The sequence below is a fragment of the Molothrus ater genome, chromosome 26 (genome assembly GCF_012460135.2).
Source record: "Molothrus ater isolate BHLD 08-10-18 breed brown headed cowbird chromosome 26, BPBGC_Mater_1.1, whole genome shotgun sequence".
NCBI classification, from domain to species: Eukaryota; Metazoa; Chordata; class Aves; order Passeriformes; family Icteridae; genus Molothrus; species Molothrus ater.
In genome coordinates, this window is record NC_050503.2 from 4,829,452 (window position 1) to 4,850,242 (window position 20,791).

The 20,791-nt window shown below is 67.9% G+C and overlaps 1 protein-coding gene across 1 annotated transcript; it reads left to right on the forward strand.

The window, feature by feature from the left end:
- The first annotated feature begins 1,024 nt into the window (after positions 1-1,024).
- Positions 1,025-20,628, forward strand: SEMA6B (semaphorin 6B). The gene is made up of 17 exons (XM_036399410.2): positions 1,025-1,133; positions 13,432-13,580; positions 13,985-14,114; positions 14,421-14,481; positions 14,632-14,694; positions 15,024-15,125; positions 15,518-15,608; positions 15,682-15,801; positions 15,891-15,979; positions 16,359-16,576; positions 16,783-16,914; positions 17,132-17,281; positions 17,746-17,940; positions 18,195-18,335; positions 18,489-18,566; positions 18,719-18,777; positions 18,854-20,628. Exons 2-17 carry the CDS (start codon positions 13,466-13,468, stop codon positions 19,828-19,830), a joined length of 2,721 nt encoding a protein of 906 aa, XP_036255303.1. The 5' UTR covers positions 1,025-1,133; positions 13,432-13,465; the 3' UTR covers positions 19,831-20,628.
- Positions 20,629-20,791: the final 163 nt, after the last annotated feature.

Sequence of the window (20,791 nt, forward strand, 5' to 3'; positions counted from 1 at the left end):
CTGTCCCCCTGGGGACGCTGATTCAGGCGCTGAGTCATGGCTGTGCTTCCTTGCCCTGGAGACCCCCCTTCCGTCAGTGTCCCCCCGGGGCTGGCCGTGCCCTCCCTGCCCTGGGAACCGGCAGGGACCGGAGGGATGCAGGAAGGGGTGAATCAGTTCCGAACCTCCCGCTCGCCAGGGCGGGCTGGGCCCGGGCACAGCTCGGGGCACCCCTGACACCGCACAGTTTTACCCTGGTTTGGGGTTTTTCAGGCTAAAACAACCGGGACAAAGCAACAAAGCGACCGAAGGAACGCCGTGCTAGGCCCCCACCCTGGTGTCACCCCCAGACTCCCGGGTGCCCCCCGGGGCCCATCCTGGCGTCCCCTGCAGCCCGAGGGGGGCAGGTTTGGGTGGGCAGCACCCGTGGGGTGAGGGGAAACTGAGGCAGGGGATGGGGCAGGGCTCACAGCGAGGGAGGGGGTCCAGCCTGGGGACAGGGACAGCAGCGAGGGGAATCGAGGCTGCGGGGGAATGGGGGGGTCCCAGCCCTCGCCGGGATGCGAATGATGGAAACTGAGGCAAGGGGCGGAGGGGATCGGCCTCAGCCCCTCTGCGTGCCAAGGATGGAGGGAAACCGAGGCAGGAGATGGGGGGGGGATCAACCCCAGCCCCTCCCGGCACCCGGAATGGGCAAAACTGATGGAGGGGACGCGGGGGGGAGGCCGGTCCGAGCCCTGCCGGTGCCCGGGAATGCGGGGGGAGCGCTGCCCCTTTTCGGGGGGGCCGAGGCAGGCGGGGCCGGTTCCCCCCGCGCTCCCCCCTCCCTGCCGGGGGCGGGGGGCCCGGGGCCGGGCCGGGCCGAGCCGCCTCCCCGGGGCGGGGGCAGGGCGGGGGGCGCAGCCGCTCCGGGAGCGCCGGCGGCGGCGGCTCCTCCATCGCCGCTGCTGCCGGAGCGGCCCCGGTGCCGCCGCAGCCACCGGGCGGGCCCGGCCCCGGCCCCCCGCCCCCCCCGCGGCCCCGCCCCGCCCGGCCCCGGTACCGGCGCTCCCGCCGCGGCGGAGCGGAGCCGAGCGGGGCCGGGCCGAGCCGCTGCCGGTGGGCGCAGGTGCGCGGTGCCCCGAGCCCCCCCCGGACCCCCCCGGGACGGAGAGGTAAGAGCGCGGCCGCTGCCCCCCCACCCCCGATGCCGCCCCCCTCCCGATGCGCTCCCGTCCCGCTCCATCCTCCTCCTGCTCCATCCGCTGCCCCTCCTGGGCTGGGGGGGAAGGGAGAAAAGGGGGTGCCCCCCCCCCACCTCAGCCCTCCCCCCTCCCGCCGCCGCCGCTGCTGCATTGGGAAGCGGCGCTTTTGTTAGCGGAGCGGGCGGAACCTTGAAGGGTCACGGGCTGGAGGGGCCCCCCCCGCGCCCCCCAACCAGCACCCCTCTGTCCCCCCCTCGCCGCAGCCTGAGCCCCCCTGCACCGCTGCCCCCCCGGCACCTCCATCCCGCATCGCCATCCCCACCCCGGCACTCCTGGGGGGTCCCACCCGCACCCCAATTCTTCCCCCCCCGTCCCCCATAGCCCCCTCCCGTACCCCCCCAGCTCTATCCCGCACCCCCAGCCCTCTCCTGCACCCCGCGAGCATCCCGGCACCCTCATCCCGCACCCCCGGCCCCCCCCGGCACCCCGGAGACCCTCCCCGCACCCCGATCCCGCAGCCTCACGCCCCCACCCCAGCACCCCTGCTCTCCCCAGCACCCCGATGTGCCCCCCCCCATCCTCATCCCACCCCCTCAGCGCCCCGATCCCGCACCCCGCTCCCCAGCCCGGCACCCCGACAGCCCCCCCGCACCCTTGAGCCCCCCCCACCCCATCCCCTTCACCCAGCACCCCCGTCCCAGCCCGCATCCCCTCCCACGCCCCCCTCGCACCCATCAGCCCCCCGGACCGGCACCCCGACCCCCCCCAGCCCCGGGACACGGCGATGGGTGCGGGAGCCGGAGCCCCCCCGCCCCGAGCCGGGAGGATGGGATGGGATGGGATGGGATGGGGACGGGATGGGGATGGGATGGGATGAGGATGAGGATGAGGATGAGGATGAGGATGAGGATGGGGATCGGGGGGTGTCTCTGCTTCGTCGGGCTCCGTTTTGCCTCCGCTGTTTCTTTGGGAAGCAGCCAGGGTTCGTTGTTTTTATTTTTTGGGGGGGTGGGGGTGAAAAGGGGGGGTTGGTCTGTGCCCCCCACCCCGGGCAGCCTCTGCTGGGCTGGGGGGGCAGAGGGACGGAAATGGGGGGGGTCCGGCCAATGCAGCCCCCAAAAGGGAGCAGCGAGGCTCAGCCTGGGGGGGCTCGGTGCTTGTGCCCCCCCTCAAATAATCCCGCAGGGCTGGGTGGGGGGCAGAGCGAGATCCCCACAAATCCAGGGGTGCCCGGCTCTGTCTCAGGGCTGTAACTTGGTGGGAACCAGACCTGGGGGGGGCACCCGGCAGGAGTGGGGGACCCGCCGTGCACGGGGGGGGCTCTGACACCCCCCCGATATCAGGGCAGGGCCGGGGGCGCCGTGCAGGCAGCGCCTGCCAGGCTGGGGGGGGTCTGTGCCCCCTTTTGGGGCTCAGCGCCGCAGCACCGAGGCGAGGGAGGACCCTAAACCACCGCGGCTGGGGGGGGGGGCTTTGCCTGACCCCAATCCTCCCCTGCCACCCTCACTTGGGGTGCCCCGAGCTCCCCCAGACCCCGCAAACCCCCCTGCCCCCCCAGCCTGAGCTCCATGTCCCACATCTCCCAGAGCAGTCGGGGGCTGGGGCACCCCGAGCCCCCCCAGGCCCCCCCATGGGGCAGAGGGGAGTGGGGAGCCCCTCCCTGCGCAGGGGCTTTGGGGAGGGGGCTCAGCACCCCCCGTTAGAGCAGGGGGGGCGATGCCCACGGGGCTGTGCCGTCGGCACGGGGTGACCTTGGGTGAGCTCTGCCTGCCGCCGTGCCTCAGTTTCCCTCTGCCAAACCAGGTCATGAGCTCGGGGGGTTGCAGAGGGGACCCCCCCATCCATCCCCCAGCCCTGCGGTGCGGGGGGGCTCAGGCACCTGCCATGAGTGACCCCCCCACGGGGCACTGCTCGCCTGGGAGGGGTGGGGGTGACAATGGCACGAGTGGCACCGCCGTGTCCCCACTCCGGGTGTCCCCCTCGGTCTCTTTGGGTCCGGCAGGGCCGGGTCCCAGCCCGGGGATGTGCTGGGAGGGGGGACAGGGCTCCCTGAGCTCCCTGCCCTACAGACACAGCCTTGGGGAGGGGTTGGGTCGCTTTGGGGGTCCCCCTGTGTGCCCCCCCGGCATTTACCCCACAAAATGAGGCCGAGGGTCCATCCCGGGGTGCCAGGTCCGGGCAGTGCCATGTGTCTCCCACATGGGGTGGGTGCCGTGGGTGTCCCCGCCAGGTCTTGGGGTGCCAGGGTGGCTCTGCAGCCCCTGGGCAGCGTCCCCGGGGTGCCACAGGAACTGGGTCACCGCTGCCACCGCTGCCACCGGGGCACGTGGCTGCACGGGGACGGTTTGTGCAGGGGGACAGGAGGTGGCTCCGGGGCTCAGGATCAGCTCTGGGGGTGCCGGTGGCAGTGCCAGGTGTTGGTGTGGGGGGCACAGCTCATCCCCCCTCCCAGGAGCCCCCCATGGTTCTGGTGCCGTTCCCATAAACAAAGGGGGACGGCCCAGCTCGGCCACAGGGATGCCCATGTGTGCCCCCCACGGCAGAGCTGTCCCCTCTGGGGGGGCTCCTGTGCTCCCCCAGCCCAGGGCCCTGCTGTGTGTGCGTCCCTTCCAGCCCCAGCAGGAGCCCCCAGGCACGGGACAGGACAGTGACACCGGGCTGGGTGTCCCTGTCCCCACCGGGCTGGGTGCCCCTGTCCCCACAGGGCTGGGTGTCCCTGTCCCCACCGGGCTGGGTGTCCCTGTCCCCACAGGGCTGGGTGTCCCTGTCCCCACCCAGCTGGGTGTCCCTGTCCCCACAGGGCTGGGTGCCCCTGTCCCCACAGGGCTGGGTGCCCCTGTCCCCTCGGCCCTGGCTGGGTTTGGCTCCCAGTTAAACCAGTAACTGCTGCGCTGCCAGGAGCGCTCCCCCGGCGCTGCTGGGGCACGGCCGGGCCCTGCTCGCCAGGCCCTGGAGCTGGATGCAGATCCCTGCTGCAGTGCCGGATGCGGTTTGTATCCCCAGACAAGCTGGAATATTTTTAATTAAACCTGCCAGTTTGGATGCGATTTCATTTTTCAGTGGGCTGAGCTGCGCCGGGCCCTTGGAGCATCTCCCGTGCTGGGGCCGGATCCCAGCTCGTGGCAGGGTGGGGACACCGGGCACGGTGACACAGACACCAGGCAGGGACACCGGGCATGGTGACACAGACACCGGGCAGGGACACCGGGCACGGTGACACGGACACAGGGCAGGGACACACGGACACTGCACTGTCCAGGGTGGCTTTTCCCCGCCGGGTCCCTCACTGTGCCAGGCTGGCGGGGCCGGGATGGTTTCCCCGTGGTGCCACTGTGGTGGCATGCGCTGTGTTTGGGGGACACAAAGAGCGGCAAAGCAAAGCAGGAGCAATCCCACCTCCGGGACCTCTTGGTGCCCATCGCCGCTGGCACCTCCAGATCAGCACCGGAGCCTCAGGAGCCCCCGTCCAGGCTCTGCCCCCCGTGCCCGGGCTGGGGTTAGAGGTGGAACCAGAACGGGGCACCCAAAGGAGGCTCTGCAGCCCTGGCAGTGCCCGGCCCAGCAGCAAATGGGACACAGTGGCCTCGGGGCCATCCAGGGACCCCCAGGCTGTGGTGGCATCCCCAGAAGAGGATGATGAAGGGTTGGATTCCCTGAGTGAAGCAGGGGGAGAGGAAGAGCAGTGGGCTGGCACGGAGGAGCTCCCAGAGGGGCTGCCGTGTGCTACCGGGATTTTGCTCCCTATTTAATTAGAATTTTGTCAAATTAAAAAAAAAAAGGGGGGGGATAAAGAGATCCCTCTCGTCTCTTTGTGCCGGCTCCCAGCAGCCGGTTAATTAAACAGCGGCTGCTGAAGCCACCGCTCCCGGAGGAGCCCTGCCAGGCTGGGGCTTGGCACCACACCGAGGCTCCAGTTGCTCCCAGTTGAGCCCAGTTGGGGCAGCTGGCGGCGCCGCAGTGGCTGTGACTGTGGCAGTGGCAGTGGCAGTGACAATGGTGGCAGTGCTGGTGGCAGTGACAGTGTCTGTGGCTGTGGCAGTGACAATGGTGGCAGTGGTGGTGGCAGTGGCGGTGGCAGTGTCGTGGCAATGGCAGTGGCAGTGGCTGTGGCAGTGTCTGTGGCTGTGGCAGTGACAGTGGTGGCAGCGGCGGTGGCAGTGTCATGGCTGTGGCAGTGGCAATGGCAGTGTCGTGGCAATGGCAGTGGCTGTGGCAGTGGCAATGGCAGTAGCTGTTGCAATGGCAGTGTCATGGCAGTGTCTGTGGCTGTGGCTGTGGCAGTGACAGTGGTGGCAGTGTCGTGGCAATGGCAGTGTCATGGCAGTGTCTGTGGCTGTGGCTGTGGCAGTGACAGTGGTGGCAGTGTCGTGGCAATGGCAGTGTCATGGCAGTGTCTGTGGCTGTGGCTGTGGCTGTGGCAGTGACAGTGGTGGCAGTGTCGTGGCAATGGCAGTGTCACAGCAGTGGCTGTGGCTGTGGCTGTGTCGTGGCAATGGCAATGGCAGTGGCTGTTGCAATGGCAATGTCGTGGCTGTGGCTGTGGCAGTGGCAGTGAGAGTGGTGGCAATGGCAGTGGTGGCAATGGCAGTGGCTGTGGCAGTGGCAGCGTCGTGGCAGTGGCAGTGGCAGTGGCAGTGGCAGTGGCAGTGTCGTGGCAGTGTCGTGGCAGTGGTGGCAGTGGCAGTGTCGTGGCAGTGGTGGCAATGGCAGTGTCGTGGCAGTGGTGGCAGTGGCAGTGTCGTGGCAGTGGTGGCAGTGGCAGTGTCGTGCCGATGCGCCGTGGCTAATCCTCACTCTTCCCGTGTAATCCCGCCCGCCGGGATAATCCCATCAAACCCGGCAGCGCCGCGGCCGAGCTCAGCGCCGGGTTTGGCTCCGGGGGGATCTGGGAGGGACACGGGAGGGGACACGGGAGGGGACACAGCGGCCCTCGGGAGCGGCGGCTGCGGGAGCCTGCGGGGAGCTCGGGTGGGGAAACTGAGGCACGGAGCAGGGAGCGGGAGTGGAGGGAGGCGGTGCTGGGGACAGCCCCAGGGTGATGGAGGAGGGTGGGATGGGTCACCCCGAGAGATGCATGGTGGGAGCATCGCAGGCATTTCTGACCGCCCCATCCATCGCCTCCCGCCGGGAACGCTGGGACACAGCGCCGGGAAACCGGGAAGGGTCAAGGTGGAGCTTTGGGAGATGGGAGCTGGGATCCATCCTGGCCATGTGCCCAAAATAACCCGTCCGTACTGTGCCAGCAATGCCTGCACAGCCCTGGTCACACGTGTGACAGCCATGAACACACCTGTGCATGTGTGACATGTGACAGCCGTGAACACACCTGAACATGTGTGGCGTGTGACAGCCATGAACACACCTGTGCATGTGTGACACCCCTCTGCACACTTGCACATGTGTGGCACCCCCTGCACACGTGTCACAGCCATGAACACACCGGCACACATGTGACATGTGGCACCCCGTTCACACCCGAGCACGTGTGACACCCCCTGCACACCTGCACACGCGTGACACCCCCGGCACAGACACACGGGTGCCACCCGGTGCCCGCACAGTGTCACACACAGGTGCCAGCTGGTGCCCACATTCCTGCACATGTGTGTCACCCGCTGCCTCCTGCCAGCCCTGCACACGCACACTGTGACATGTGACACGTGTGACACCTGCTGTGCACACCGACACCTGCACACACACACACACACACACACACACATGACACACGGTGACACCCCCCGCACACACGTGCCACCCCGTGCACACCCCCCCACGCACAGATGGCAGCTGGCACAGCTGGCACACCTGGCAGGGCCTGGCAGGGGACAGGGACACCCTCGCGCCCCGAGGCTTTTGGCGCCGGTGGTGGCGGTGGGGGTGGCGGTGGCAGCGGTGGCAGCGGTGCCCGGTGGGTGCCGGGAGAACGAGGAGCAGCTCCGAGGGCGGCGGGGCCGCTCGGACCTTCCGGCGAGGCGGCAGCGCGGAGGCGGCGCTGGGAACAATGGCCCTTTGTTCTGCCGCCGCTGGCATCCCGGAGCCCGGCCTGCATCCCCGAGCCTGAATCCTGCATCCCCGAGCCTGAGTCCTGCATCCCCGAGCCTGAGTCCTGCATCCCCGAGCCTGAATCCTGCATCCCCGAGCCTGAATCCTGCATCCCCAGAGCCTGAATCCTGCATCCCACAGCCCATCCTGCATCCCCAGAGCCTGAATCCTGCACCCCCGAGCCTGAATCCTGCACCCCCAAGCCTGAATCCTGCACCCCCGAGCCTGAATCCTGCACCCCAGAGCCTGAATCCTGCATCCCCGAGCCTGAATCCTGCATCCCACAGCCCTGCTTGCATCCTGCATCCCATCCTGCATCCCACAGCCTTGCCTGGATCTCAGAGCCCAGCCTGGATCTCATTTTGCATCCCAGAGTCCAGCCTGCATCCCAGCCTGAATCCTGCATCCCATCCTGCATCCCATCCTGCATCCCACAGCCCGGCCTGCTTCCTATATTCTGACCTGCATCCCACTCCATACCCTGGCCTGCATCCCAGCCTGCATCCCATCCCACGTCCCACCCTGTGTCCCCTAACCCAGCCTGCATCCTCCATCCCATCTTCCATCCTCCATCCCATCCTCCATCCTCCATCCCATCCTCCATCCCATCCTCCATCCTCCATCCCATCCTCCATCCCATCCTCCATCCTCCATCCCATCCTCCATCCTCCATCCCATCCTCCATCCCATCCTCCATCCCATCCTCCATCCTCCATCCCATCCTCCATCCCATCCTCCCCGCTGCCTCCCAGCCCACGTCCCCCTGCACATCCCACATCCCTGCTCCATCTGCACATCCCCTGCACCTCCTGCATCCTCCCTCCTTGCCCTCCCATGCTCCCCCCGTCCCCCAGCACTGCCAGGGCCCATCCCAGCCCCGTGGGGCTCTGAGCTGGGGGCTCATGGGGCTGGGGGGGGTGGGTGTCACCCCACAAAGCCCCCACCTGTCCCCAGCCGGCTCAGAGGACACTTCCAAAACAGAGAGCGGGATGGAGAGGGTGGGAAGGAGGAGGAGGAGGAGGAGGGTGAAGGCTCACGTGCTCTCACCCACACCTTGGCACCGGAAGCCACTTGTCACCTTGTCACCCTCTGGGCACACCGGGGGTGGCAGGAGGAGATTTCCTGGGGGTGGCCGTGTCTCCTGTCCCCTCTGGTGTCCCCATCCCCGGGTGTCCCTGGGAGGTGGAGGCCTCCAGGAGGGAATGGGAGCACCCTGAGTGCCACCTCCAGGGCCATCATCACAGCAGGGCACAGCACTGCGGTGACACTGAGGTGACCTGCCACCCCCAGCCCCTCTCTGCCCATTGAAGCCAGCAGATATTTAAATTCAACCTTATTTAAATACAAGTAGGAGTTTGAAGATAATCCTAATGGGAACTGCTGGTTCTGGGCCTGGAGAGTGGAGCAGCCCCATTGTCCCCAGCAGGACAGCAGAGCTGGCACAGGGAGGGGAGACCTGAATCCAACAAACCCCCAAAAACCCCCAAAGCCAACATCCCAACTTTGTTAGGGCTTAAAAACTCACCTGGATTTGGGACTGACCCTTGCTCCTGACCTCCCAGAGCCTCCTCCAGCTCATCTGGCTCTGGGATCGCTGGGCTGTGATTGTAGGGTGGTCTCTGAACCCTGGGGTGGGTTTGGGGTAGGTTTGGGATGGGTTTGGGGTGGGTTCAGGGTGGGTTTGGGGTGGGTTCAGGATGGGTTTGGGGTGGGTTCAGGATGGGTTTGGGGTGGGTTTGGGGTGGGTTCGGGGTGGGTTCGGGGTGGGTTTGGGGTGGGTTTGGGGTTAATTTGGGATGGGTTTGGGGTTAATTTGGGGTGGGTTTGGGTGCCTGTGGGTGCTGTGGGTGTGTTCAGCTGCCTCCCATCCCGGGAATGCCGGGGCTCCCTGTCCTGGCTGTAATTGCAGGGTTCCCTGAGCCGGATGTAAACACTGCAGGTGTTATTGCAGGGTCTCCATGGGGCCGAGCCAGGCGCTGCTGCCCCCCAGGGATCCCACGGGGACACAGAAAAGGGACACTGGGGAAGGGGCTCCATCAGGAGGTGACAGGAGCCCCTGGGGACAGGGGTGGCACAGGCGGGGTGCCCGGGGGTGGTGCCATCCCGGGACTGGCAGGGCTCTGGGTGGGGGTTCCCAGGGTGGTGCCAGGCTGGGGCAGGAACAGGGGGTTCCCTCTTCCCTCCCTGAAGGGGAACTGAGGCACGAGGCCGGAGGAGGTGACTCGGAGCTGCCGGATCTGCTCCTGTCACCGCCCTGGGGCCATGCGGGTGACAAAGAGGGGTGGCAGGGTGAGACCGAGGGGACCCCGCCAGGGCACAGAGCCCCTGGGGTGGCACAGGACCAGGGTGAGTGCCCTGGGGACAAGGGGGGCTTTGGGGACGAGGGGGATGAGGGCAATGGGTGTTTTGGAGGTGCCTGCCCTTTGGGGACAAGGGGGGGTGACAGTTTTTGGGGGGACAGGAGGGACAGGGGGGGATGTGTGCCAGTAGGGACGAGTGGCTTGGGGAGAGCAGCAGGACGGGAGGGTCCTGTCCCATAGAACTGTGGGGGACAAGGAGACAAAGGCAGTGAACTGGGGGGACAACAGGGGACAAGGGCTGTGAATTGGGGAGGGGGGATCCAGCATTCCGTCTGCCACCCCCTCTGTGTCCCGTCCCCCCCTCCCCGGGGTTTATTTCGGCGTGACGCGCGATCCTCCTCGCTAGGAAACCGTTCTTAATATGCAGATGAGCCTGGATTTAATATGCAAATCACCATGCGGCTCTGGCCGGCCACCAGCACCGGCGGCGTGCTGGAGGGGACGTGTCGGGGCACCCATGGGTGGCACCCGGGGGGGCATCGAGGGGGCTCCCAGCAACTGGGGCCACCTCTGGGCACCCACGGTGGGTGACAAAGCCACCCAAGGTGACCGCGGGGTCCGCACCACCCCCGGTGCCCGTGTCGGGACCGGACGCCCTCGGTCGCTGGTGGTGTCCTGGGGGGCTCGGAGCCCGCGTCCCCACCCGGTGGGCGATGGGGAGGGGACGGGGACAAGGGACAAGGGACAGGGAGCGGGGCTATAAACGGCAGCTGTAAGCGGAGCCGGTAACCGGAGCGGGAGGCCCGGGGGGACATTTGAGCCGCCGGCGGGGCCGTGGAAGCGCCAAGGTAAAGGGGTGGGTGCTGTGTCCCCCCCCGGTGACACCCCCCGTCCCTGTCACCACCGGGGACCCCTCCGGTGCTGGTGTTCCCCCGTCCTCTCGGCAGCTCCGCGGCTCTGGGGGTGCTGCCCGCACCCGCTCGCAAAGGGGGGACCCGCGGCAGGAGACGGGGACGGGGACAAGGCCAGCGCGCGGTGCCAGGTGGCCGGGGTGACATTTGCTCCGTCCCTGCCGGGGGGGACAGCTGCTTCCTGGCTCTGCCATCTGAACCGGCCCCGGAACGGAAACCCGGGGGGGCTCAGCCCCCCAGCCCCGGCGGCAGCAGCAGCTGGGATTGGGGGGGGGGGGGGGGCACTTGGGGGGGCTCTGCCGGTGACCCCCAAACCCCTCTGTGCCAATGGGGGTGGCACCGTGTGACCCCACTGAGCGAGTACCGGGGGGCCACGTTTTGGGGGGCTGGAGCATGTCGGGGGGTGTGTAAATGCCTCATTAGCATAACTAATTACTGATTTCTTATTGGCGTTGGGCGCCTTCTGAAGGAAATGACCCCAAAATCCGGCATTAGACCGACGGAGAGGGATGTGGGCATTGAGATTACACCAGGAAGGCAATTCCCAAAAAGTTGAATTTTCAGGGATTTCATTGTTGGTGTCCTGCGCCTTTGCCACCCCCCATCCCTCAGTGTGTCCCCCCTTTCCCAGACTGTCCCCTTCCCAATGTCCCCCCATTCTCCAGTGTCCCTCCCCTTCTCCGGTGTCCCCCCTTCTGTCAGTGTCCCCCCCCTTTCCCACTGTCCCCGGTGTTTCCCAGGCTGTGTCCCCCTTCCCTGGCGTCCCTCCCTTCTTGGTGTCCCCCCCCATTCCCGGTGTGTCCCCCCCTCTTTCCCAGTGCCCTCCTAGGGGGTTTATGAGGATGGGGGGCCTGCTTGGGGTGTCCCCGCTGTCCCTCTGTCCCTGCTCCGTGTCCGGGGGTGTCTCACGGGTGGCTCCGTGCCGCTGCTTCCCCGTGGGGACGCCGCGGGCCGCTCGGGGGGGGTCCCACGGGTGCCCCCCCGGTGACAGCTGCCGGGGCGGGGGGGGGGGGTTGGTGGCTCCGGTTACGGTGACATCAGCCCTACCTTCCCACCTGGCGCGGGCGGGGGGCACGGGCCCCCTCCCCGGGGGTCGCGGGGGGTTGATGTGACAGCTGAGCGGCTCTCGGGACGCCGGGGCGTCCTGGAGGGGGGGGGTGGCACCCCCGGGCATGGGACCCCCCTGCCAGCGCAGGGGACAGCGGTGACACCGGGCGGCGGCGGAGGCGGCCGGAGCAGCTCAGGTGGGCAGAGCGCGGCGCTGGGGGGGGGCAGGAGGGCGCAGATGGCACGGGAAGGGCTCCCACCCCCCCGGGAAGGGACGGGAAGTTGGGGCCCCCCCGGCAGGGACGCCCCCTCGGTGGGATCAGAGATCCCGCTGCGCTCAGAGCCGCTGGGATTGCGGCAAGAGGGGGAGCGCTGGGGCTGCCCCCCCTTTCCTGCCCCAGTCCCCAGTGCCGGGGGTCGCGGAGATGCTGGGGAGGGGGGGGTGGGACAGGTCAAGCAGCTCCCCCCGCCCCCCCGAGCTTTGTGTGTGGGGGTGAGGGCTGAGCGTGCCCTGCGCTGGGGAAACTGAGGCACGGAGCAGGGACAGGGATGAGGGCCGTGCCCGAGGCCGCTCACCCGCTCCGAGTCGGGGATACCCGAGTGCAGCCCCCTCCTCACCCCCGGCACATCCCCCTGTCCCCCCCACGCTGCCTCAGTTTCCCCACAGCCACGCTGGGGACCGTCCCCCTGCTCCGCCGCCGCCGCCGTGAATGGGTCCCTGTTTGTCACCCCCCCTGTCGCCGTGTCCCCCTCCCCGCCGTGCCCCCTCCTCCCCGTGCCCCCCTCTTCCCGCTGCTGCCTTTTCTTTTCCCGCACAATCGCCGGCATTTATGGCGCCGGAGGCTCCGCTTACCCTGCGCCGCTCGCTGTCACCACCCGGCTGGGGACGGTGACACCGGAGCCCCGCTCGGGGTCCCCAGGCTGCGGCACGGCCCCCCCGGCCCCCGAACCCCCCGAGGATTCTCAGGTGCCCGATGGACACCAAGCCCTGCCCTGGGGTGGCTTTTTGGGGTTCCCTTTCCTCCCTCCGGCGCTTGGTGGCTTTCGGGTGCCGCCGTGTGACAAAGCGGGCACAAACAGCTCATTTCCTGCTTCTTGGGGACACCGTGGGGACAAAGCTGGGCGTCACTGGGAGCTGTGGCACTGGGGGGACGGGTTTGGGTGTCCCTCAGACAGTGGGGACGTGGTTGGGTGTCCCAGGGGTGGTGACACCCTGGGGATGGGGTCAGTTGTCCCCAGGGGCTGTGACAGCAGGGTCGGGTCCCACTGGGGTCACCTCCTGCCCAGGGCTGTGACACAGCAGGGTCGGGGTCAGATGTCCCCGGGGCTGTGGCACCGCACAGGGGACGGGTTGGGGACAGAGCCGGGTCTCACGCGGGGCCGGTGACACCACGGAGGGGCTGGGGACGCGTCCCGTGACCCCCAGCGCCCACAATGTCACGGTCCCCAACCCGGCACAATGTCACGGTCCCCAACCCCGCACAATGTCACCGTGCCCGGTCCCCGCGGGGGGGGAGGGCGCCGCTTCGATCGCTCCCGCTGCCGGCTCCCATGGAATTAATGATCAATTAATTCCCTGCCCGGCTGCTAATTACCCAGCCCGGCCCCAGCCCCTCGGGGACGCGCGGCAGGGTGGGGATGGTGGCCCGGCGTGGTGAGGGGACAGTGGCGGTGGCACCGGGGCTGTCTGCATGGGGGGGTGCTGTGACACTCTGAGGCGTCCCGGGAGATTTTCCAAGACATCCCGGTGGCGTTTTGGGTGGGGGAAGAGCCTCTGTGGCTTCCCTCTTGTCCCCGCGTCTCTCTGTCCATGTGTCCCCACCCTCCTGTCCCCATGTCCCCAGCCCTGCCGTGTCACCGGCAGCAAGGTGACAAAGCCCCAGCACGGCCCCAATCCCCGCGGGTTTGGGGTGCTCCGGGGGGGTTCCCGGTGGGTGCTGCCCCTCCCAGCCCTGCCCGTGCCCGCAGGTGCGGTGGGTGCCCGGCCAGGGCGGGGGCCACCATGGCACCCCCAGCCCGCGTCCCCCTGGTGCTGCTGCTGCTGCTGGCGGCCGAGAGGACGGCGAGGGGCACCTTCCCCGAGGAGCCCGGACCCATCGCCGTGGCCCCCCCGGACTGTGAGTGCCCACCGGGGCTGGGGGGAGCGGGGGGGCTGCCCTGGGGCATGGGGGGCACGGCCTGGCATGGAAAGGGAGAGGGGCTGGGGCATGGAGGGCACTGGAGCATGGAGGGCACTGGGGCATGGGGGGCATGGACTGGCATGGAAAGGGAGAGGGGCTGGGGGGTTTGGGATGAAGGGAAAAGGGGGCACCCAAGGGAGGGTTTTGGAATAGGAGAGGACAGAACCAGGGCTGGGCTTTGGGGTGCTTTTAGGGGTACCAGTGGAAAGGGTTTTGGGGTGCTTTGGGGTCAAGGCGGGTGGGAGGCACTGGTGGGGAGAGATTTTGGGCTGATGGCAGGAGGGAGGTGACCCGGGCTGTGTGGGGGTGCCCGGCCCCGTGTGACCCCCGTGCCCCCCCAGATGTGAAGCACTACCCCGTGTTCGTGGGGCACGGCACTGCCCGCCCGGGGGGCCCCGAGGGGGCGGGCACCCAGCGCCTCAACATCCAGCGCATCCTCAAGGTCAACAGGACCCTCTTCATCGGGGACAGGTCTGGAGCTGGCACCCCAAAGCCTCCCCTCCACCGGGGGGGGCACCCCACACCCTCCCCACTCCTCTCTGCTGGGGAGGACCCTGCCTGGGGCACCCCAAAATCTGCCACGGGGCACTGGGGGGGTCACCGGCACTGACACTGCCCTGGTGATGCTCATTGTCCACCCCAGCACCCCAAACCTTCCTCACTGTCCACCCCAGCACCCCAAATCTTCCTGGGGGGGTGGGGGTGGATCCCATACCCCCAGTGCTGAGGGGGCACATCCCAGCTGGGGGGTGGTGACACCCGTGTCCCCCTCCCCAGGGACAATGTCTATCGGGTCAGCCTGGAGCCCAGCGGGGCTGCTGAGATGCGCTACCACCGGGTAAGTGCCGGGGGTGTTGGGGGGTCCCGGGGGGTGCTGGGGGTCTCAGGGAGCTCTGGGGGGCCTCAGGGAGCTCTGGGGGGCCTCAGGGGGGTCTCACGGGGGTGCTGTTGCCTTGTCCCCATGCCCACACTGATTTTCCCCACCCAGAAGCTGACGTGGCGCTCGAACCAGCACGACATCAGCATCTGCAGGATGAAGGGCAAGCACGAGGTACAGCTGTGGCATCTGCACCCCTGGGGACCCCCGGGTGGGGGCTGAGCACCCTCTGTGGCCGTGTCACACCCTGTCCCCTCCCCAGTGTCACCACGCCACTCCCTCCCAGCGGCTGTGCCACTGGTTTATTGGCTGATTGGCTAAATTGATTTGGGATCAATTATTGGGGGCCAGAAATCCCATTCCCAGCTCCCATAAATGCAGTTCTGGGGTGAGAACAGCCCCCTCCAAGCCATCCCCTGGCAATGATGAGGGCCTGGGTGGGGTGGGATGAGGTGAGGGGGGTTTTGGGGTGCTGAGGGTGACGGTCCCCTCTCCTGGCACAGGCAGAGTGCCGAAATTTCATCAAGGTGCTGCTGGTGAGGAACGAGAGCCTCCTGTTCGTCTGTGGCACCAACGCCTTCAACCCCGTCTGCGCCAACTACAGCGTGAGCCCCCGGATGGGTCCCTGTGAGGGAGGGGGGCTGCGGTCAGGGGAGGACAGGACACCCCTGGGAAGGGTTTTGGGGTCAGAGAAGGAGGGGGCACCCCTGGGAAGGGTTTTGGGGTCAGAGAAGGAGGGGGCACCCATGGGAAGGGTTTTGGGGTCAAGGCAGAAAGGGGCACCCATGGGAAGGGTTTTGGGGTCAAGGCAGAAAGGGGCACCCATGGGAAGGGTTTTGGGGTGAAGGCAGAAAGGGGCACCCATGGGAAGGGTCTGCAGCATCAACACCTTCAACCCTGCCTGTGCCAACTGCAGCCAGAGCCCCCCTGGGAATGGGGACCCCAGGTCCCCCCCGTGCCCGGGTGTCCCCTCACGTCCCCCTGTCACCTGCTCTAGATGGACACGCTGGAGCCCATTGGGGACAACATCAGCGGCATGGCCCGGTGTCCCTACGACCCCAAGCACGCCAACGTGGCCCTGTTCACAGGTCAGTGGTGGCTCTGCCGGTGTCGCAGCGGGCCCCGTGTCCCCCAGCCCCGCTGACACCCTGTCCCCTGCAGGGGGGATGCTCTTCACCGCCACGGTGACGGATTTCCTGGCCATCGACGCCGTCATCTACCGCAGCCTCGGGGACAGCCCCACTCTGCGCACCGTCAAACACGACTCCAAGTGGTTCAAAGGTGTGTCCCCACCCTGGGCCATGCCAGGACAGGGCACGTGTCCCCTGCGACCCCAGGCTGGGCCATCCCTGACCCCGCTGTCCCCGCAGAGCCCTACTTCGTGCACGCCGTGGAATGGAGGAGCCACGTCTACTTCTTCTTCCGGGAGATCGCCATGGAGTTCAACTACCTGGAGAAGGTGGGACACGTCCCACTGGGAGGGAGATTCACAGAATTCACAGAATTCACAGAATCACCGGGTTGGAAGAGACATTAAAGCTCATTGAGTCCAACCCAGCCCCAACAGCTCAACTGAACCCTGGCACCCAGTGCCACATCCAGGCTCTGTTAAACGCACCCAGGGATGGTGACTCCATCACCTCCCTGGGCAGAACATTCCAGAACTTTATCACCCTTCCTGTAAAAAACTTTTTCCCAATATCCAGCCTATATTTCCCTTGACGCTAGAGGATCCCATTGCTCCCTTCCAACCCAAACCATTCTGGGATGCCCACAGGGACACCCAGGGTGGGGACAGGGACACAGGGGTTGGGTGGTGACGGGTGTCCTCCCCGCAGGTGGTGGTGTCACGGGTGGCCCGGGTGTGCAAGAACGACATGGGGGGCTCGCAGCGGGTGCTGGAGAAGCAGTGGACCTCCTTCCTCAAGGCCCGGCTCAACTGCTCCGTGCCGGGCGATTCCCACTTCTACTTCAACGTCATCCAAGCCGTGACGGACATCCTGGAGCTGGACGGGCGCCCCGTGGTCCTGGCCGTGTTCTCCACGCCCACCAACAGGTCAGAGCCTCTTGTGCCCTGCCCAGACTGCCCGGGCTCAGTGAGCTGGGTGCCAGCTGGGCTCTGAGTGGAATCAAAGCTGGATCCTGAGTGGGATCTGGGATGGGTCCTGGACAGGAAATGGACTCGTTTCCATTTGGGATGTGCAGGGTCCCTGGCACTCGCTGGGGCCTCCCCGTGCTCACCCCACAGCCGTGTCCCCACAGCATTCCCGGCTCCGCCGTCTGCGCCTTCGACATGACCCAGGTGGCCGCCGTCTTCGAGGGACGGTTCCGGGAGCAGAAATCACCCGAGTCCATCTGGACACCCGTGCCAGAGGACATGGTGCCAAAGCCACGGTGAGGGACAGGGCTGGGGACAGAGCTGGCAAGGACTGTTAGCGGCAGGGACAGTGGTGGGACTGGGGAAAGGAACAGGGATGGGGACAGGGACAGTGGCAGCCATTCTGCTGGGGTGGGGACAGGGGTGATGACAACCACGGCCAGTACCAGCGGGGCTGGGGACAGCCTGGGGACCCGCTGGGGACAGCGCCACTGAGCCGTGCCCTGGCTGCAGGCCCGGCTGCTGCGCCTCCCCGGGGATGCGCTACAACTCCTCCAGCGCCTTCCCCGACGAGATCCTCAACTTCGTCAAGACGCACCCGCTGATGGACGAGGCGGTGCCGGCCCTGGGCAACGCCCCCTGGATCCTCCGCACCATGACCCGGTGGGTGCCCGGGGGGCTGGGGGACACTGGGAGGGGCTGGGAGGGGCTGGCCAGGGCCTCCTGTGCTGCCTTTCCATGCTTGTGCCAGCACTGGGAGAGCTGATAAATCTCAGACACTTTGCAGTCAAGATTGTCTCGTCCTAATTAAATCTGCCTTAATTGCTGCTTGATGGGGAATTAATCAAGCTGCGCTCTTGGGCCACAGCCTCCCGCCGGCAGGGCAGCCGGGGCGTGAGCAGGGATGGGGACAGGGACAGGAATGGGGACAGGGACACGGAATGGGGACAGGGAGCTGAGGATGGGGGGCTGGGAATAGGGACAGGGATGTGGGCCTGGAGCTGGGGACATAGGGCTGGGGACGGGGACATGGAGATGGGGATGTGGGGCTGGGGGCCTCATCCTTTCCCCTCCCTGGGGACCCCTGGATTCCCCCACACCCCAGCACTGCTCCCTCCCCCTCGCAGGTACCAGCTCCGTAAGATCGTGGTGGACAACGCGGCGGGGCCCTGGGGCAACCACACCGTGGTGTTCCTGGGCTCCAGCACCGGCACCGTGCTCAAGTTCCTCATCCTGCCCAACGCCACCAGCAGCCCTGTGCCCGCTGCCCCCGGCAGCCAGAGCATCTTCCTGGAGGAGTTTGAGACCTACCAGCCTGGGAGGTGGGTGCCAGGGTGCCAGGGGAAGGAGAGGGGGCAGTAAAAGGGGTGGGTGGGGTGCTTGGATTGGATGGATGGATGGATGGATGGATGGATGGATGGATGGATGGATGGATGGATGGATGGATGGATGGATGGATGGATGAGAGGGATGCAAGGCTGGGGGGAATGCATGAGAAAATGTCCTCTGGACTGGGCCAGGCTCTGTGGAGGGCCCCCCAGGGCTGGGGCTATGACGAGCTCTGCCCTGTCCCCAGGTGTGGCCGGGACACGGAGGACGAGCGGCGGCTCCTGGGGCTGGAGCTGGACAAGGCTGCAGGGTCCCTGCTGCTGGCCTTCCCCCCGTGCGTGGCCAGGGTGCCCGTGGCTCGCTGCCAGCAGCACTCGGGCTGCATGAAGTGAGTGCCTGGGGCTGGGCAGGGCTCAGCACGGCTGGGAACATGGCTGGGGAAACTGAGGCACAGCATGGCCCAGGGAGAGAGTCCCTTGTGGGGGCCGGGGTGTTGTGTCCCCCCATCGGGGCTGACCCTGACATCTCTGCTGCCTGCCAGGAACTGCCTGGGGAGCCGGGATCCCTACTGTGGCTGGACACCCGAGGGCTCCTGCATCTTCCTGGAGCCCAGCCCCAGGTAACGCTGCCGGCCCTGGGGACGTGCAGGGGGACAGTGGTGTCCCCAGAGAGCTCCTGCAGCCCCCAGCCAACTCATTGCTCGCTGAAGGGAGCTGGGAGACCCTGCCAGGCCATTTGGGACCCACTGACCCCCTCAATTTGCACCCCCAGGGTGGCCTTCGAGCAGGACATCGCTGGCGGCAGCACGTCCCACCTGGGCGAGTGCGAGGGTGAGTGCGGGGCCGGCACCGGGCTCGGGGACGCGGTGGCGGCACCCGCAGGTCCCTGACGTGTCCCCAATGCCAGGGCTGGTGACGGAGAGCTTCGTGGACGAGCCGGACGGGCTGGTGTCGGTGAACCTCCTGGTGATCTCCTCCGTCGCCGCCTTCGTCATCGGCGCCGTCATCTCCGGTTTCAGCGTGTGCTGGTTCATCGGGCACCGGGACCGCAAGGAGCTGGCGCGGCGCAAGGACAAGGAGACGATCCTGGCGCACAGTGAGTCGGTGGTGAGCGTCAGCCGCCTGGGCGAGCGGCGGGCACGGGGAGCTCTGCTGGCCCCGCTCATGCCCAACGGGTGGCCCAAGGAGCTGGGCAAGGTCACCCAGCACGACCTGGACTCGGGGGTGCTGCCCACGCCGGAGCAGACCCCGCTGCAGCAGAAACGCTGCCCCGGCGCCCTCCAAAACTGCACCTGGGAGCAGAGTCACAACATCATCAACGCGGCTTTGCGGGACCCTGGAGGCGGCTCCGGCCCCGCGGGCGCCGGGCGGGGGCACGGCGGCTCCGGCCGCCCGCCGCGGGGCATCCCCCTCTCCTGCCACGCCATCCTGGTGGACCAGGAGCTGGAGGCCGAACTCAGCGACTCCTCAGGTGACGGGCACTGGGGTCGAGACCCTCAGGAGGGGCCCCGCACCCGGCAGCACCCACCCGCCGGCGCCCGCCGCCCGCCCCGCGGCTCCTACGGCGACTTCGGCGGGACGCCGCACCCCAGCCCCGAGCGCCGGCGGGTGGTCTCGGCACCCAGCGGGGAGGGGGGAGACTTTACCGAGGGGCCGCCCTGGCACCCCGAGCAGCTGAACTTCAACGCCAACAACGGCACGGGCCGCCCCGGCGCCCACCTCAAGAGGAACCACACGTTCAACAGCGGCGAGGCGGCGGCGGGCGGCTACGGGCGGCACGGGACGGCAGCGCGGGCAGCGCGGGCACCGGGCACCCCGCGGCCGCTGACGGACCTGCACCACCTCCTGCGCTACGGCGTGGAGCGGACTCCCTCGGGAAAATAGGGTGCCAGCCTGTGTGCGTGCCCCCGGCCAGGACACTGATGGGGACCCCGGCTCCCTGGGGACAGGGACGGGCGGCGGGGCAGGAGCTGCGGGCGTGGGGTGAGGGGGGGACAGGCACCCCCTGCGTGCCCCCGGCTGGCGTGGGGCAGTGCCCTGCGCTCCGGCTGCGTTGTTGTCCCTTGTGCCGGGGTGGACCGTCCACCGTGTCCCCTCCCCAGGCCGGAGCCAGGGCCCGCAGCACCCTGGGAGGGGCGTGCCTGGGGGGCAGCAGGATGGACAGACGGACACGGGCACTGGGCTGTGCCCCCCAGCCCGCAGCCCCGCAGTGGCACCTGAGGGTGCTTTGGTTGTGGTGATGGAACCTGGTGAGCATTTTGGGTGCGGGGGGCTGGGGGCCCCCCGAGTGTGGCGTTATCTGGGGATGGGGCACATCCCACCCCCAGTCTGGGGTCAGCCCTTTCCCAGTGCCAGCCTGGGGGTTGCCCATCCTTCCCCCCCGGCACCACCCCCTCCTGGAAAGCACAGCCGGGGTGGGGGGCACCGCGGGGAGGTCCCCACCGAACCCACTCTCTGCTGGCAAAGGGTGCCCTTTCGGTGCCACCCCTGCCCGGCACCCACCCGGGGTGGCGTGTCGCGGGGGAGTGGCAGGTCCCCGGGGGATGGCAGGTCCCCAGGGGGTGGCAGGCTGTAAATAGGGCAGGGGGCGGCGGGAGCCCCCCCCCCCCCCAGCGGCCATGCATGCGGCCGCCCGCGGGCTGTACCCCGCGGCCCCAATAAACACCCGGTTACCGGAGGCGACTCCCCCGCCGCCGCCTCGGCATCTTCTTAACCCCCCCGGGAGCCGGGACCGGCCGGGGAGGGAGGCACAGGGCTGGGGGGGCACGGGGTGGCACCCGCTCCGTGGGCACCCGCACACCCAGCGCGCACACGCGCACCCACCCCCGCACCCGGCCCCACGAAT